Source organism: Acomys minous (genome assembly GCF_964271855.1).
Source record: "Acomys minous genome assembly, chromosome: 6".
Lineage (NCBI taxonomy): Eukaryota > Metazoa > Chordata > Mammalia > Rodentia > Muridae > Acomys > Acomys minous.
In genome coordinates this window covers 126,061,225-126,080,359 of record NC_140487.1, presented here as the reverse complement: position 1 = coordinate 126,080,359, position 19,135 = coordinate 126,061,225, and the positions used below count along the sequence as shown (strand labels likewise).

General features: G+C 54.7%; 1 protein-coding gene across 3 annotated transcripts in view; it reads right to left on the bottom strand.

Annotated features, from left to right (window-relative positions):
• NPHP4 (nephrocystin 4) overlaps positions 1-19,135 on the bottom strand; it is an 89,138-nt gene that overhangs the window by 64,751 nt on the left and 5,252 nt on the right. For all 3 annotated transcript variants that reach the window (XM_084786858.1, XM_084786859.1, XM_084786860.1), the window contains exons 2-6: positions 16,419-16,599; positions 11,447-11,599; positions 4,164-4,336; positions 3,203-3,267; positions 1,519-1,671 (exon numbers count right to left, since the gene is read on the bottom strand). In XM_084786858.1, coding sequence (XP_084642984.1) covers positions 1,519-1,671; positions 3,203-3,267; positions 4,164-4,336; positions 11,447-11,599; positions 16,419-16,562 — 688 coding nt within the window. In that variant the 5' untranslated portion in view covers positions 16,563-16,599. The remainder of the gene's footprint in view (positions 1-1,518; positions 1,672-3,202; positions 3,268-4,163; positions 4,337-11,446; positions 11,600-16,418; positions 16,600-19,135) is intronic.

Genomic DNA, 19,135 nt, shown 5'->3' with positions numbered 1-19,135 from the left:
GCCTGCCTGGCCTCGCACAGGCTTCAGTGCCAACAGACAAGAACAACAGTGGAGGATGACAGACTGCCCGGGGTCCACGGCAAAAAGAGAAATAAAGGTACAGGGGAGATAGAATGGGGGATGGGGGACGAGAGGGTCACATCAGAGGAGGCCACACCCCGGTGTCCAGCAGCACAGGCAGACAGAGGGCGGGGGACAGGCCAGGTACAGCAATCCGAGGCCACAGCTGCCAGAGCTTAACAGCGTAGGGCCCAGTGAGGACTGAGCAGAGGTGCTGCAGGAGCCACGGGAGCCTCACGGGCTTGGCCAGACCACCCAAAGGCGGGTCACCAGAACAGGCCAGCCCACAGGGGACAGGCAGGGTCTGGCCAAACCTCCAACTGAGGAACAACTTCTTAGGGGTGTTACTTACTGAAACAAGGGAGGGGTCAGGCTCAGGAACCGAGCTGGAGGAGGACCCTGACTCTCCCTGTGGCGCTGGACCAGCCCCTCCCGCTCTCAGGAGGTCAGCCTCTTTAGCTGTGCAACAAGCACCCTTCAACACATACACGCAGCAGCGGGGGCCCGAGCTCCCACAGAAGGTCCTCCTGTGCGAGCCACTCCGGTGAACCACCGTGAATCATCAGCACGCACCCCACTTCTGCTCCTGCAAAGGACACATGTGTGCTCACATGTCTCCAAAACAGCCCACCCCAGAGGGCTCCTGTCATTTAGCAAAGGAGACTACGGGGATCAAAAACTTCTGGTGGCTCGACAGAGGCCACTCTACCACCAACAGGTGCCATCCAGCACAGCTGGTGTTCCTGGCCAAGTCCTGAGGTAAGAAGGAAGTGTCTCCGCCCTACCTGGGAACTTGCACTGTGAGGCTCACACCAGGGAATGATGGGAAAACACTGTGAGCCACAGGCTGAGAGCGGGAGAGCCGTTTTAGTGAACTGGCAGTGGGCACACAGAGAACCTGAAAGCAGGGAGCACACTGGATACAGCAGCGACACGGAACTCCTTCAGAGAAAGCCAGCGGCCCTGTGCTGTCACACACATGGGGGAGACAGAAGACAAGCCCACGTTTGCCATAGCTGCAGCCCATCCTAAGAGCCAGCCCACAGAGTCACCTCAATACATGCTGCTTCAACAACACAACTAAGATGGTGGTGGGTGACAACCAGTGCCACATACCCAGCTTTACATGGCAACAACACAAGAGAAAGGTTGCTAGGAAGCTGGGATGGTGGCAGAGCCCAGTACTCCTGGAAGGGGTCCCATGGCCAACGCCACTAAGGGCCCAGTGCTGTGACCATGACCAGGACCCTGCTCAGCACAGAGGTGCACAAGGTGATCCCACACACAGAAGCCACAGCGCAGCGTAGATCCTGGATGTCACTGGTACCTCCTCTCCCACCACACCACTAGGCCACACTGCTGAGCGACTAAGGGAGGCATGGGCAACCCAGCCACCTCCACCCTTCAGAATGAGCCTGAGCTAACCCACTCGAGGTGGCAGAGCCAAGGGCAGCTTACCCGCGTCCCCGTGAGGCAGGAGGCCGGGGATCTGCTGGAGACCTGACACCAGAAGGTTCTCGGGGATCAGGTGGAAGGCGGGCTCCAGGGGCGGGTGTGGCTTCAGGGTGTACTGCAGGCTGCAGTTCTCCATCAGCGTCATGTGCTTGCTCTCTGTGGGAGGAGCACCAGACACGGGCTGACACCGAGGCCACTTCCAATCAAAGAGCCAGAACCCAGGAATTGACAACAAACATCATGAGTAGATGGCTGTTCTCCTATGAAGTGAAAACTACATGTGACATCAGACATGTGGCACACAGCTTTCCTCTTAGGGCTGGGGAATGTGAGTTCCAGGCTAGACCCGGACACACAAAGCAAGCCTTGTCTCAAACAAACAAACAAACAAGAATAAAATACAGACAAAAAGGACCAGACCACAATAGAATCAACAGAATCTTGTTTCTTGGTCTTTGTTTGTACTGTGTGACACATGCGTGTATGTGTGTGTGTGTGTGTGTGTGTGTGTGTGTGTGTGTACACATATGTGCTGGTACACGTGTGTGCATGCTACAGGGAGGGGAAGTTGAAGGACAATCTTGGGTGCTGTTCCTCGGGTTCCTTCCACTTTCTGTTTCCAACAGGACCCCTCAAGGCCTAGAACGTCACCGAGGGCTAGGCTGGCCAATAAGCTTCTATAGGAAAGATTAAGCTTTGTCTCAGGTGGAAGCAGTCTTGGCGGGCTTTACCCTTGAGGCACACCATGAATACCTTGTGAGAGACTGTTTGGAGCCTTCCTGGGCTTGGAATTCAGGAAGCCTACCTAGGAACCCCACCGTGGCTATTGTTTTCCTAATTGACCCTCGAAGGGAGAAGGGACCGCCCTTTGCATATGACTGGGAAGAGGTAGAAGGGGAGAGAAAGAAGGCGCGGGGAGAGAGGAAAGGACCGGACCAGCTCATGGGACTGAGACACCTAAGGACCCGTCCTGCCGAACGGATTCCAGGAGGTTTTAATCTTCTGTCCCTTTAACCTTTTTTTCCTTCTTGTATATGCTAGTTGGGTTGTATAATAAAGTTTAATTGTTAATAAACTGAGCCAACAAGCTTCTGGGATCCACCCACCTGTCTCCATCGCCCACCTCACTGTTGCTGGAGTTACGAGAAGTGCCAACGTGGCAGCTTCCTTGCCTGGGTTCCAGGGGCCCAGCACCTCCACGGCTCTCTGTGTATTTCCTGTGAATTTCACTGTCTATTGCTCAGGCTGACCCTGGACTGCAAGAATTAAGTGACTGTCCTGCCTCAGCCTCTCAAGTGGCCAGGACACCGCTGTGACCAGCTCTGCAATAGCCAAGTTTTATTCTGACAAATTCAGCCATAACACAAGCCATGCAGTTTCCATGTGTGGCTGGGAGCCAGGAAGATGCTCCCTCCCGCTGACGGCCTGAGCCACAGCCTTGCGGGAGACAGGCCCCAAAGAGGCAAGCACAGGAGGGCACGAGGACCAGCTGGAGGCAGAGGCAGGTTCCGCCTCTGTCTACTACAGAATCAAAGCCAAGCCTGTCAAACAGGTGCCTGGATCCACTACAGAACCTGCTAGGCCAGAAGGGTTCAGATTGAGAGAGGTGATCAGACAGGGCAGGGCAGAAAGCCCGCAGGAAGGACAGGAGCTCGAGACGGACCCCAAGGCCAAGCCAGTCTCTTACGTTCTATGGGATCCTGAAGAAGTGGGTGCAGGAGGGCCCTGGGGGTGCCATGGTACAGCCTCAGCCTGGAAAACAGAACCAGGAAGCCATGTCAATGTTTCATGAATACATCACTCACCAAAGACCAGGTGACCAGCTCCTGGGCCCCCGCCTCCCAGAGCCAGCTAAATGGTGTCAGTGACATCTGCTGCAGAAACAGAGGTGGCTAGGGTCAGTGCCAGCTCTCCACATCGTGACAAACATGCCCCAAAGATCTGCATCCCAAGGGGCTCAATAGTAACCCACACTCACTGCTCATCCAAAGAAGCCGTGAGGAAGAAATAACAACAGAAATGATTTTTAAGGCTAGAAAGCAGGAGAAGTGGCCTGAGAAATGCCAGGGACACAGTGTCCAGCCCCATCGCTGGAGCAGAGTCCTCACGCAAGAATGGCATCGCCATGCACATGTCACTGGGCAGGGGCTACTCCTGGCATCTGCTGGTGGAGCTCAGGGTGCTGCCAAGAATCCTACAGTGCACAGGATGGCCCCACAGCAAAGAGTGCTGCCAACTCTGAGAAACCCAGACCAGGAGATGCAGTGTGACTTCCAGCTGGGAGGATTACCCAGGGTACATCCGTCTCTCCACATCCAGTTTCTAAATGGCCCTGCGTGCAGCAGGTGCTCAACTCTCACCTGCTGGATGATGACCACACAGTCAAGACCTCACAGCTACCTCCCATGCCTCCACCGATGAGTGGGTGGCCGCAATCCTACACACATCTGTGATATCAGTCCTGTGTGCCCGCCATATCAAACCCAACACTCAGACCCAGAGCCACTCCCTGGCTGACGCAGACTTACCACCAGACACACATGTATGGTAGAGACACACTTCCAAACAGAACAGCCATATACATAAAATAAAAATAACTGCATCTTTAAAAGAGAAAGAGAAGAAAAGAAAGAGACTGCAGAAGGTACCGTTTGTCCTGGGCAGTGGAGGTGGGAGACTCCGGCTTACTGCCGAAGAGGCGAAGAATCCCAAACCCACATGACAGCACCTGCAGGGCGCCGTCCCTCTTCCGGCCTTCAGCCACCACTTCCACCACAGCCACGATGTTCGAGTGGTTCAAGGTCGTGTGGAAGTAGAAAGCCTGCAAGAGAGAAAGCGGAGGCTGCTGATGGGGGTGACGACATACAGAAGCAAGAGGCGGGGAGAGTGGAGGAGCTGAGGCGCCCTCCCCTCCAGACCCTGTCACGGGCACACACAAGCATCAGGCCCACACCCAGCCCTGCGAGAAGAACATGGCACCACGGCAGAGGTGTGATGTCCTGAGCCAGCTGCCTAGAAGACTAGGCACATCGGTGAGCTCTGGGCTTGATTGAGGGACCTTGCTGCAACAAACAAAGTGGAAGAGCCATCATCCCTTCCTAGCTCTGTTCAACCTACTTGTTTTGAGTGCAAACTGGCCAAGTCACATTCCCAACGTCAACCATAAGGCTCCCAAATGCATTCACACACCACACAAATATGTACACACACAAACGTCCCTACAGATATGCACAACACACACACACACACACACAGACACAGACACACACACACGGAACCTCCTCTCCCAGTTCAGTTCAATGCACTTGTCTTCACTTATAATTGGCCACATCATAAGCACAAGAAGCTGCCATGGAGCTAAGCGTTGGGCTAGCCAACCACAGGAACTCACGTCCACACCCTGAGGAGCAGCGCTGGCCTGGCTTCCATGTGCCAGACCCCTTTTAGTGTCTGTTGTCAAGCCCCCAGCTGAGCACAAAGATGCCCCCTGCAGACAGTGCCCGGCACGGCAGCAGCCGGCCAGTGTCTTGTGATTGAAATTCCGCTAACACTCCTATTAAGGAGTCATTACCACGGTGTCACCCGGAAAGTGGTTACTGTAATCACAGACTGTCAGCTGGGATAACAGAGGGATGCATTAAAACATCAGCCACCAACTATCAATCGTTATTCTATTATCTTTTATTGCAAAATGATGAAATAATGACCACTTGGAGCTGACAGGTGGCTTGCTGAGACAGAGTTATGGGTGAGGTCCACAGGCGCGCGGTTCACAGAGCCCTGCTGGTCCGCTGAGCCTGGCACGACCTCACCTGCATATTTACACCTGTGCATACTGATTTTCTGAGCACAGCCCTCCTTCTCTTTCAGCAGTAAAACAAACATTTCCATTTTCATATGAAGCTGGAGGTATTGTCCGGCTTAGAGGTCACCTTGAAACTACTGCACCCAAGCAGTGGGACCAGTAGGGACAAGTCCAGCAGAAGCCAAGGGCAAGCATGCCGTACCGTTAGGTCCCTCCTGTCATTCCCACCATAACCTTGGTGACATCTTAGAGGGGAAAAAAAGAAAACACCAAAACCAGACTTCCTCATCTTCGCCGTCCCAGCATCTCTCATGTCCGTCACAAACTCGCTGACGGACGGTCCACGCTCAGTCACGTGGGCAGCGTCCCTGCTGATAGGAACCTACATGTGCTCTTTTCCAAGCACCACCTGTTCTGCTTCCAATACGGGAACCATACTAAAGACGTCATCAGGAACCTGGCAAACACCAGTTCAAGGCTCAGGGGGTCTACAAAGGGGGATCAGGCAGCTGTGAAACGCTTGCATCGCTCAGGAACAAAGGCCCTGAGGAACTGAGGAAGAAAACGCCTCCCAGGGGTGGACTCGAAAACACAGGCTCTGTTCTGGATCACCTATACCCGAGGAGCAGCCCTGCCAGCCCCAGCTTTCTAGATTGCAAAAGGCTCGGGCAAAATCCCAGACAGCAGCTAAGTGAGTGGCACCTGTAAACAAACAAACAGGCAGGCCTCTAAACCGGGGCAATTCAATTAACATGACGCCATACATTTTGAGAAGAAAACTCCAAGTGTCAGCTGAAACGGCGTGATTAAAGTCTGAGTCAAACCCATCAGATCCCCCGTGAGGAAAGCCACTGACAACAGAAGAGGTGGCTGCCACTTGCACCGTGCCACAGCTCTGGCACACGCATGCCCTGGCAAAGACTCCTTCCTGATGAGGTAAAGATTAATAAATTATCTGTGTCCCTGATGCCTTCATCTTCAAAAACAGACACCGTTTGCCTGGGGGCTAGGTTTCCATTTTTTCTGCCACTGACAGTCTTGAAAACAACTCTGACAGTGTGTCTCTAAGAAGAAGCCATACTTGGCATCCTCTGCTTACAGCCAAGTTGACCTGCTCCCTGAGCTCACAAGACCAGCAGGGAGCTGAGAAAAAGTGAACCGGCATCGTGCAAAGACGTGGTTCACGATCAGCCATCGGTGGCTGGGGAGGCGGCCGGCGGACAGCTGTGTCCAAAGGCAGGCCTTCAATCTGAGTTCTCATCCCAGAACTGGGGTAAAAGGCAGAGGGTGGCAGAACACACCTGTGACAAAGGAGAACCCGGGGGCTGGCCTCGTCAAAAAGCAGCAAGCACCAGGGAGTAAGGAGAGGTGACAGAGCAAGGCAGCCCCACCCAACCCCCACTTACCCCTGCTGCAACAGACACACACACACACAAACACACATACAAACACACATATAAGCACACACAGGCACACACCATACCCGCACAACAACAACAGCAGCAGCAACAACAACAACAACAACAACAGCAACAACAGCAACAACAACAACAACAACAGGCCTTTAATGTTAAGACCTTCAGGAAAACGATCCACAAATGCTTCCCGCAGCTTCCACCTGCTGACTCAGCCTGGGCTCAGGCTTCCTGGCCAACGGCCATCAACACTGACCACCGCAAGCTGGGCCAACTCCACAAACCCCAGTCTCCCCTAAGACATTCACAGGCTCAGCTCCAAAGCTGGAAGCTCACCAGGCAGGAAGGTGTCCCAGGCGTAGGCTGAGGCCCACGCTACCGCCCCACACACCAGAGAACGCCCCAGCCTGCAACGTGAGTGGTCCTAGGGCTGAGAAACTCGGGTCTGGAGGAACAATGTGAACTTGAACCCTGACTGAAGGTTTAGCGCTCTGTATGTTCTGTTCCATGCAGCCTGGGGTGCAGCAAATGCTCACGCCTCATCTACCTGGTGAGCACCCCGTTTCATGGGCACCTGATGGGAATCACATGACTTACTCTCTCTCTCTCTCTGCATATGACATGCAGATGAGCTCAAGGTCGCAGAGTTGACCGCCCTTCCTGAACAAGGGCTTTGGCCCTCGTGCAAACCCCCGCATACCCGGCACTTAGGCCCACAGCTGACCCTCACTTCAGCTGGAGAGCCATTCCTTGACTAACTTACAAACGCAGGCGACCGAACCCCACCAGCCCAGAACAAGAGGCACCACAGAGCAGAGGCGGCCAAGTCCAAGGCCTGCCTGGTTCCCCAGTGACTGGTGGGTCACTCCCATACGGGGACAGCTAAGCCCTGACAACAGCCAATAGACAGATCTTCTGTCAGACCCACTTTAGGCTGTGGCTACTTCTGACCTAGGGGGACAGCACCCCTCCTGAAGGCACACAGCAGGGTCACCGCCATCTGTGGAAACAGCTCTCTGAGCACGGTGCACACCGTCCCACACTGGCTGCCTCAGAGTTCTTGGACTGACACCCTTTCAGCGCAGGGCAGTTCTCCTTACTCTGAGGAGGGAGAGCCATCAAGACTCCATTCCAGCTGCACTGGCTCTGAGAACACCTCTGTGAAGGACAGGGAGTCGCCCTGCCACTTTCTCTGCACCTAGGCTGGCACACTGGGGAAAGAGTGCCTGCTCTGGGTAAGGCTGTCTGTGGAGAGCCCCCGTTAGCCAAGGAGACCATCTGAGGAGAGCTCTGTCCACCTTAGGAGCAATGTGGGGCGTGTGCTGTACTGTGGCCACCAGCAGTGCTTCTTAAAAGCAGTGCTAGAGGGTGAATGAATTATCAACTGTCTGAAAAGGAGCGAAAGGCATTCCTCTCCACTAGGAGATCAGAATGGAGGGTCCAGGACCAGGGACCTGCAAAGATGCTGTTGACCAAGCCACGACTCTGGTGTCTTTCCTGAGGGTAGAGCTGACGCAGTTCTGAGGCACCGTCTCTCATCCAATCCCATCACCTCCACCAAACACCAATCACACGCAGAGCCTGGCCAACACATCAGAGGATGCCCGGTCAGCCTCCTAGCCACACACAGACCACAGAGCCATAGTCGCCCCACAGACCCTGCTACTGGTACCTCCCAACCTTGCAGCAGACCTTCCCAAGCCACTGCTGATGGAGAGCCCAGCAAAGTACCTCACACATCTGAGTCACCTCTGAAAGATGAACAGCATCCTAGTCATGTGTGTGTGGCTGCAGCAACTGGTCAGCCAGCAATCATGACCAGCACACACTGCTAAGTGCCCACCCTGAGCACGTCAACCTCGTATAACACGCGCAGACACACACACCACACAGAGCAAAGGGAGCTTCCCTTTACTTAACTGAACCACAATCTCTGTGCCTGTGTTCTGGCTGGCATGAAGAGGTGCCGACGGCTGCCAGGCTGGCTTCATTGCCAGGCCACCACTGGCCTCCGCTGCTTGCATTGCGCATAGCAGCAAACTGGTGAACGCCAAGAGGGAGTCAAGCCTCACGCACCACCCTCAGGACTCTGGTGCTCTGGCTACTACACACTAAGCCTGCACTCTCTCCTCTTCCTCTCCCAACACACAGCCTCAACAGAAGACAAATCAAAAGTGCTGCCTGGGCTGAGCTGGCTGACCTCAGGTGGAGACCCCCCCCCACACACACACACACCAGCATGGGTAACAGCGCCCAGGAGCAGGCCTGAACTTTGGACTTCCTGGGCGAAGGTCTGCCAGGGCTTAAGACGCCTGGCCACCAGGGGGCGGTGAAATCTAAGTGTGTCTGAGCTTCTGAGCCAACTGGAACCCAGCATGACACAATGTCAAGGACAGAAGGACAGAGGCAGCATCAGTCTCTCACAACGGCTGGGTACTGCTCTACAGGGGCCACACCAGGGTCGGAAATGTGAGGCCCAGCTTCCAACCCGGCAATGTAGAGCCCATGCTGGTCTGACTCAGGGTCACCAGCAGATCCAACTCCTCCCCCAAACGCAGGGGTAAAACAAGGGAACAAGGAGGGAGGGGTTGGGGGGGGTGGGGACTCCAGAGGCTGAGAGTCTCTGCTGCTTCAGAGAAGGCTGCTGGCCTAGAGCTCGGCTGTGCTCACGCCAACACCTCACCACCGAGGGCTGGGCGTCCCGGTGGCCAAGGGGAGAGATGAAGACTCAAGACTGCTGCCCTCCACCGCGGAGGACAAGGATGAGATGAAAGAACGGGCTTGAAGGAGTGACTAGACCCCAGAAGCCCCTCTAGAGGAGGCAAGTCACCATGGCCACCACCTCACCATTCATCGCAGACCCTGTCACAACGTGACATTACCATGGGCACCTGCACACGGGAGGGAGAGAAATCAAAACACCCCATGCATCCCTACATGGCTACGGGCTGCACCAGGCCCCACCTGCTGTACCATCACCGGGAGACAGAGGACAAACTCTTCCAGGGCGCCCAAGGCCCCAGGCCACTCACTGCCTGTGCTGAGATGGCCCTCATGAGGTCACGCAGAGCCATGGACAAGATTTACATCATGGACGCCTGTCGTCGCTGACACGCTGGCCTGGCAGACCTTTCCGAAGTATTTGCATAAGCCACCTGATAACATCATGTCAGACACGTTCAGTTCCCATGAGTCTGTTTAATCTTCTGACCTCTGGGGCCACTATCTCCCTCAACTGCCTGCATCAAATCTGGGCAGACGCAGAACGAGCCATGCCAAGCCACACGGAATCATAAGGCTGGTCGGCGGCAGCAGCGGTCAGAGGGCGGCAGAGTCACAGCTCAGCCACGGCACAAAAGGAGTCTTAGAGGGTAAGTGGCCAAAACAGCAACTTAAAACTGCCATGGTCACCTCTACCATCAACCACGGTGCCCACTGTCACAATACCGGCCTTCCTCAGACGAGATAGCTGAAGTCCTCAGAAGCTGTCACCTACAAAGTCAAACCTGGGCAGACTCCTCCTCACTCTCCCCTGAAGGTCAAGCATAAAACAACAGACAGCCCAGCCCAAGAAAGGCCTCTGCGGCCTCTTCAACTCTTAAAGAGCCCAGCCTCGCCGGGAAGGCCTACGGGACGCAGCTCTCCACCCAACTTAGCACCACCACAGCAGCCTCCAGGCTCCCGCCACCCTCACCTCTGCCTGGCCTTGCAGCCCCCAGCTCCCATCACCCTCACCTCTGCCTGGCCTTGCAGCCCCCAGCTCCCGCCACCCTCACCTCTGCCTGGCCTTGCTGCTCATCCTGGTGCCCATCAGTCCTGGCTTCTTACAGGCCTCCTCCACAGCCCTGCCTGAAGCAGGTTCCCAATCCTCCCACGTCCTCTTAGACTGTCTCACAGCTCGCGGCCCGTGCCACTGCTTTCTGTGTCAGTGCAATGGAAGCATTCTCTCCCTGGCACCTATCCGAGAGCTAGCCTGAGCTAAAGGCAGCCAAGAGGCTCCCTGGGGTACATGGACCCAACCGGTGCCATGCTACTGCCGAGCCTGAGGGCAGAAGCATCAGTCTGAGTCTATGCTCTGCCACCTTCTGCGGAGGAAGTCATTCTCCTGAGCCTCAGTTTCCCCACCTGTGATGGTCAATCTTGATTGTCATCTTGACAAAGTGGGAAGCACCTGGACGGGCAAGCACAGCTCTGGGTAGCCTGAGGGGACCAACTGGAGGGACATGACCCACAGACTAAAAGTCCAGATGGAAAGGGACCATGAGGGTAGGCATTCTATCTCGGCTTCCTAATCACCATGTGAGGAGCGATGTTGCCACGCACCCCTGCGGTGATGCTTTGCCTCACCTCAGGACCAAAATCAGCAAAGCCAAGGCCTGTAAACTAAAAATTTCAAGATGGATCCTTCTGCCATTGTCCTCCAGACAATTGTCCTGGATATGAAAGCTAGCACACCATCCGATGACATCAGTAACTTTCACTGCTCCAAGATCCCAGAGGCTTCCTGAGGGCAAGGGACCCAACACCCCTGCCGACCACAGTAAGCACATCCTCCTGGCAGGATATCTGGCTCCCGCATGAGAGACGGTTGGACACAGCGTTCCACCACTAAGACAAGCTTTGCGACAGCAGGCCTGGACTGCAGGCGACAGAAGCCAGCACCGCCGTACCCTACCCTAAAACAGTTCCGCCCACTGTCACCAGAACCCACCTCATTGAAGATGATCCTGGGCGGCTGCCTGGAGAGTTGATTGGTGGGCTTCACCGTGGTTTTCCATGTCCTCCCAAAGAAGTGTCTGTAAGTGACATCGAAGAGGGACACTCGCAGGTGGCATTCAAGCTCTGACAACATGTCCAGGATCCCCTAGGAGACACCAGAGAAGAAGCCCTGACGAGCCACACGGAGCCACTTCAGACACCCTCTGGAGGACACTGGAGCCTCAGTATCCCCCACATCGGCCACCAGCACCTCGGTGTCTTTTTGGCCATGGCCTCTCTCCACAGCAACTAGTCTTGGTGGAGTTAAAAATCATGAATGTTCAGCCTGTCCTGACCAATCAGAGCCCTGAAACACCCTCAGGTGACCAGTCAGAGCCCTGAAATGCCCTCAGGTGACCAATCAGAGCCCTGAAATGCCCTCAGGTGACATAATAACACAGCCAAAGGCATCAGGACAGCAGAAGCAGGTTGTGTCCACCGGACATGGGCCTGGGGCTGCCTGTCGTTCTGCTAGCAGAAGGACCCAAGGCCTGAAGGATCTGGGTGGAGGTCATCACGAGACCCTGGAGAACCTGAGGCGGCGGCTGCTGCGGCATCTGTTACATTGCTTAACAAACCTCCTCTGGCTTAAGCCTTTTGGGACAGATTTCTCCATCTCATGAGGCCAGGCTAAGTCCATCCTGATAGGAGCAGGAATTAAATCAGACAATCAGGATTATTATGGAGTGGTATAGCACAAGAGACAATCAGTTCTCTCTCCTGTCTCTGTCTGTCTCCTCTCTCTCTCTCTCTCTCTCTCTCTCTCTCTCTCTCTCTCTCTCTCTCTCTCTCCCTCCCTCCCTCTCTCTCTCTCTCTCCATGGTTTCTCTGTGTAACAGTCCTGGCTGTCATGGAATGTATCTTATAGACCAGGCTGGCCTCTATCTCACAGAGATCCAGAGGCCTCTGCCTCCCAAGTGCTGGGCCTACAAGCGTGCGCCAACATGCCCAGCTCCCAGGGCCTTTGTTACGGCCTACAACCACAGCTGTTAGGCGAGAGCCCTCTCCTTTCTCTTGTTCATTCATTCAACAACCCTCCCGCGCCGTCTGTTCTGTTTCTGCTCTGTGCCAGGCACCGTTCTAAGCACCGGTGACACAAGGCCAAAGGAAGGAAATGCCTAAGGGCTTCCGTGAAGGAAAACCTAGACAGGCCAGTCAGGGAAGGGGCTCCCGGAAGAAGGCAGCTGGGCTGAGAAATAAGAGGACAAGCCATGGGGCTGTGAGGATGGGGAGGCAGGCAGAGGGCGGCTGACACCAGGCCCTGAGGCAAGAGCGCTTCGATCCCCGGGGTCGAGAGATGGACATTCTATGTCCCCTAAATCACTGTGTTCTCGTTTTGTGTGTCCTTGAATCTCTGGCATCAGGAGACTCACTGACAAGAGGTACCCACACCCTCCCACACAGGTGAATTCTCAGAGATGGCCACTGCCTTGACTGTGAGAGTTGTCTCTAATGGCAAACCCACCAGAGCAGGACCCTAGCCTCCCCTGAAGGCTCTGCTCAGCCCTCACACAGAACAAAGGATGCATCCAGGTCCAAGGCCCAGAAAACTGCACAGTCCCTATACCCCAGGGGTCAGTGCAGTTATACAAGCTGAGCAAAACTGCCCAGCCCTTTGACTCTGGGCCTCCCTAGGGCCTGGCGTCCCCGCCCCCCGCCCCTTGTCAAAGCCTGCCCACTCTCAGCAGCTGTTATGAGGCCTTTTCAATGGCCATCATTTCCTCACCACAGCAAAATCCTAGGCACGATGGAGCCTGTGGGAACACCGCAGGCAAAGCAGGGGACAGAGGCAGGAGCAGGAGCCGAGGTGCACAGGGGGAGCACTGGCGGGCCTCACGGAGCCCCAGGAGAGGCTGTGCTTGGGTCTCAACAGAATGAGCAGCCAGGGAAAGCAAGCACCTATGCCCAGTGATCTGATCAGGATTTGAAGAACTGTCACAGAAGGGGGTCAGGGAAGGGACACGAACTGGGAATGGGTGGACAGAGGCCACTGCTTCCATCCAGGCAGGAAGAGCCACGGGGCAAGTCACCAGCTGGCTGGAAGGGGACAAGTCAGGATCTGTGCTGATGGAGGTGGCCATAGGCAGGACGCCGCCTGTGATGGAGCAGGAAGGAGAGAGACCGGCTGCCTTAGCAGATGCAGCGTCCCCAGACGCAGCTACAAATGACTCCCAGATAGCTGGGCGTTTCCTGTGTGAAGCAGTCACCTGCAGGACGCTGGGCCCAGGCAGGTCTAACGGGAATACTTTGTGTTGGCCACGCTGTTGGTGGGGTGGGGCAGCACTGAGTCCTGTGGCGGCTGCCTCCCTCACCGCTCCCGCCCTGTTAGCTCTTGCATCCACCCTCCCCACATCTGTCCTGCCACTCGTTGCAGGCCTCCCCTGACCACAACCACCGATCACTCCTCCTCGACCCTGCCCTGTCCCTCCCTGGGGCTGTGCAGGACTCCGCCCCAGCGTTGCACACCAAGCTTGGGGTCCCACCGGGCCTCTGTTGCCCTCGGACATCCCCCACTCCTCCTTGAGATTCCTGAGGAGGAAACACTGGTCGCACACCCTTCTGTAAGACAGTTGTGCAAGGTCATCACGGTCCCTGACGGACACTATCAGCGACTGCCCACACACACATTCCTGTCCGTCATTACTCAGTCTGAGTTATTTTCTGATTTCCCTGTGAATTCTTCTTTGACACGGAGGTTATTTGGCAGTGCGCTAATTTCCATCAATTTGAGGACTTTCTATGTTTATTGTGGTGGGTTTGCAGCTCGACACCGCAGCAGTCGGGAAACACACTGGCTGTGAATTTCCCAGACACTCCACATGGGGGATCAACGCTCGAATGTACAAGAGGATGGGCCTTCTTGGCTATTTGGCTATTTGGTTTTGGCATGGCTTCTTACTGTTTGGCTATGCATCGCTCTGCTTTGAGACACCCCTAGAGAGAACAGCTCCAGAGAACGCTTCGAGGGTCCAGCTGCGTGGTTGCAGTCACTGTTACTGAATTGCTAGTTTTCTGTTTAATGGGCCTGCTGAAATCCTGACTACAAAGAGTAGAATCGCTCCAAAGAATTGAGTCTTAAAAGGTCTACTTCTCCTGTTCCCATTAACCTGTCTTCTCTCCTATCTAGGGTAGGCAGATTGGAAGGGAGGCATAAGCATTAAAGAACCACAAATAAAGTAGGTTTGAAAAAGTTCAAAGCCTACATATGCTGTTTCTAAAAATCATTTTTTTAAGCAAAGTACAGAACAAATATGGTGGTGGGGGCGCATTTACGTTTAAAAGAGGAAACTGAGCCAGGTGTGGTGGCATGCACCTGTGTCTCAATCTCAGGAACCCGAGGCAGGAGACCGGGTGTTTTGAAGCCATTCTGGGCTACACATTATCACTGAGACCCTGTCCCAACAACAACAACAGAAGCCAGAGAGACGGCTCAGTGGTGAAGAACATTTACTGCTCTTAGAGGCCCAGCACCCACACCAGGCAGCTCCCAACTGCCCATAACTCCAGTCCCAGGAGATCTGACCCCTATGCTTGCCTCCACAGGCACTGCACACAAATGATGCAGAAAAACTCATATAAACACACATACATAAAAATAGATAAGTAAATAAGTCCTTAATAATAATAAATAAATAATAAAATACATACAGGTATATTTATTGTATTTTTTTTTTGGCATTTATGAAGGGTCATACAAAAGGCAGATGATTCTGGTGGCATCTGTCTTTGTGTTCCTTGCAAATTTCTTTTCTTTTCTTTTCTTTTTTTTTTCCCCAGACAGGGTTTCTCTGTGTAGCCTTGGCTGTCCTAGACTCAATCTGTAGATCAGGCTGGCCTCAAACTCACAGCGATCCTCCTGCCTCTGCCTCCTGAGTGCTGGGATAAAAGGCGTGCATTGCCACTCCCAGCCCTTGCAAATTTCAAACTCTGTACATTACTTTTCTCAAACCAGAAAAAGGGGTGGGGTTGGGGTGGGGAAGAGACCTTTCGTCCGTGAACTTTCTATGAGAGAGAAGCCTGCCGATGCCTTGTGAGCTCCCATATAGGACAGCCGGAGCCAGGCCAGGTCCAGGGTAGGTCCAGGGAGCAGCTGGCTTCCCTCCTGGGCTTCTGCTCAGCTTCGTGAAAATGAGGGTGATCCTGGAGCCCCCTCACAGGGCTGAGCATGAGTGATCTGCGTGAATAGGATGCTAAGAGGTACAACCGTGACACAGCAACCACCCTGGTAGCTAAGCCTGTAGCAAACCCCGGCAGGTACGCCATCAGAGGGCTTGTAACTGCGCACTGCTGACAGCTGGGAACTGAACGTGTGTGAACCTTACAACAGCAGCAGCAGACAACAGGTTTGCCAAGTAAAATCTCTAAGGAACACCGCCCCTTCGGTGGCAGGGTTGGCTCCTTCTTGGACAGCCCTGCAGGCCAAGGGACTTCCAAAGGACATAGACCACATCCATGAGCGCCCTCTGAGTGGCTGCACACTCACACCGGCTCACAAAGGCTCCCTGCAAAGGGGCACAGATGGAGGCAGAGATGGAGGCAGAAGCCTTACGGTTCGAGTGACAGGAGACATCCAAGGGGAGGGGCTTCCACAGTCCATGGGCCAAGCTGCCGAGACACCCAGCGCAGTGCTCTCGCAGGCGCAGACAGAAGGAGGGCCACACAGGCCCACACAAGGCATCCGCCTACGCCAACCCAGAAGTCAGACTACCTGTGATTCTACATTGTGGCCATGCGAGCAGGAACGCTGACCCAAGGCCCCAGGTGCTGACCAAGTGGCCAAATCCCACATTGTCTGTCATGTGCGTGCTGCCAAGCCTGAGGTACCAGGTACAGGGATGAGACTTGAGTAGATGAGTGAACATCAGTGTAAATTAGAAACCTCATCTCAGACAACAGCCTTTGACAGTCAACGGAAATCTCATTACCTGCTTAATTAGTGGCCCATCAAGCCACTTCAGGACACACTGGAACGCTGTGGACTCTTTCCCAAGCTGGCGTGCTCTCTGTGGATGGGGAGGAACGAGTGTGTTTCGGGTGAAGGCCCTGTGCCACTCATCCATGCTGCCCATCTGACCTCACGTGGGCCTCCGGGACTCCTTGCACCATCTGTAGTGAAATGAAGCCAACACCAATGAGCGCGGTGCTCACCTGACACCCCCAGAAACCCATACTTGGCAACCCAGTCCTGCAAACCCAGTGTGTCCGCTGCATTGCGGACCTAAACCAATGCTGCCGAGGAAATGTGCCAGTCGGACATGATCGCCCTGGGCTCAGAGGATGATTCACAGCCCGAGAAGGGTGCCAGAGGTGAGTGGCAGGCGAGGCCTGACCCCTAAAACAGTCAGGGAACAAACGTGAGCTAATATTAAGGAGACAGTGGGGTGCCAACCCCTGGCCTCTGCCGGTCTGCACAGAAGGAAACGTGGGCTTGGGGACAGACGTTGCCAAAGGCGAGTTGGGAGCAGCTACCTTGAGGCACACAGAGACAATGGGCAGAACAAGCAGGGGCCAGAGCCGAGGAGCCGAGTGTTACTGCTGGAGCCCTGAGGCCAGTCACCCTGAAGGGCTGGGCCAGAGTCCGCATCACCAACTTCCTGTGACCCTGCCCAGCAGGCAGCACTGACCCTGTCTGCCACCATCCCAAGGTGCCTCTTCCACTGACAGATGGTGATTAAGAGGCTGTTTCTAGGTGACAGAATGGCAAAGTGGGACAAGGGAAGGAGCTGCGGCGGCTAAGAGTGGCCTGTCCCTGACATGTCCATCTGCGCTGGTGGGACGCAGGGCACAGCGGGCAGAGCTCTGCGGGCCTGTCGAGTTTGTCACTACACACTGGGAACAGTAGCAGAAAAGGTCCCTGGCAGACGCCGGGGACGCCATTAATTTCACTACATCTGGACTGCTGGGTACACGCAATAAGACTGTGATGAAAACGCAGCGTAAGGCACTACCACGCCCGCTGCAAGCCACAGGCCTCTGGGCATCCCAAGGTAAAGCCTGCTACGGCTGCCGCCCACCCAGCCTGCATTTCCATTAACACTACTTCAATGACACAATGCCTGTGAGGCAGTCGCTTTGAAGAAAATGAGTGCAACCCAGGAGTTGGGTTTTTTCAGTTGCTTCTTTATGAATTTCACATCATACACCCCAATCCGACTCATCTCCCCGTCACTCCGTATCTGCCCTCTGCCCTTGCAACCGCTGACACTAAACAAAACAAAAAACACTTCCCCAGAGAAGCTGCGATGTGTCACACAGTAGTACACACTTTTGTCCAAACAGATTCACTTGCAAACTGTCCGTTGCAATGGGATGCTGGTCTGGTCTGAGGCCTCTGGCTTCTGCTACACTTTCAATACTGGATCCTCACTGGGACTCCTCTCAGATATCCTGCTGTGGCTGTGCTATGGAGATCCTGAAGCTTTGGTTCTGCAGGACCTGCCCCTTCACGTGCTCCGGCCCTCCCACATTCCCCAGGCAAGGGGCTGGACCGGCTCTACCTACTCAGCAGCCTAGGAAGTGGCGGGGAGCCCCCCCCCCAGCACTGAGGGAGGGCGTAGGAGGAGGGAGGGGTGCTCTCCCGAGTGCTGCACCCAGTGAGGGGCAGGGCCAGCTCTCCTGCAATGCCCAGGTGAAGGTTGGGCCAGTTCTGCTCTGCTCCGGGACATCTACATGGCCTTTGGTGATAACATGGGCCACAGATATCAACACAGATCCCTGCTTCTCCAGAATCATGGTCCTAGGCATGGCCCTCAGCAGCAGCACGGGCTAGGACTTCACCATGGCCTCAGGTGGCAGCATCACATCAGGCCATTCCTCCTCATCACCCTCACGTCTCCAGTTCTGCCTCATTTTGTTTTGTTTTTGGAGACAGGGACCTGCCCTGGTTGTCCTGGAACTCTGCTTGTAGACCATGCTGACCTCAAACTCACAAGAATCCTCCTGCCTCTGCCTCCTGAGTACTGGGATTAAAGGTGTGCACCACTGTGCCTGGCATAGTTCTGTCTCTCTTCACACTGCACAAACTGGTCTGCTTTTCTTCTCCACCCCCACATGCTGAGTCAGCAATGACATCTTCTTTTGAAAGCTAGGATGGTTAAATATTTGTCCAACCCAAAGATTACAAAGGACATAAATCCCAGGCCAAAGTTAAACACAGAAAAACTGTAATTCAGCACTGTCGTCCAGTCTCATGGTTGAACCGCCAGAGAGATCAGCAGATCAGCTGATGATGAGGAGTAAGCACAGCAGGACACGACCAGCCAGCCGTGGGTCTCCACTCTGCAGGTCTGCTCTTCTTCCTGGGCTAGGATGCAGCTCTGGGAGTCACAGCTGCTCACACAGGGGTCAGCTTTCTCAAAGGAAGATGGCGCAGGCCTGGAAGGCGGCACAGGCCCACTGGCACTTGCTTTTGTGACTGGCTCTGCTGGTGGGTAGTGCAATTCTCCATTTCCCAAGGAGCAAGAACAGCAGCCGCCTTCAGTCTCCAGTCTCATCTCTCTTCATAGGACACAAACCGTTTGGCTTCTCTTCCTCTTCCATCTCTCGACCACCTAAGTACCAACTTCCTCCCTGCAGTGTTGTCTGGGCGCTTCCCAACACATCCCAAACTAGGGAGTTTTCCAACAAAGATTTGAGTTGGAAA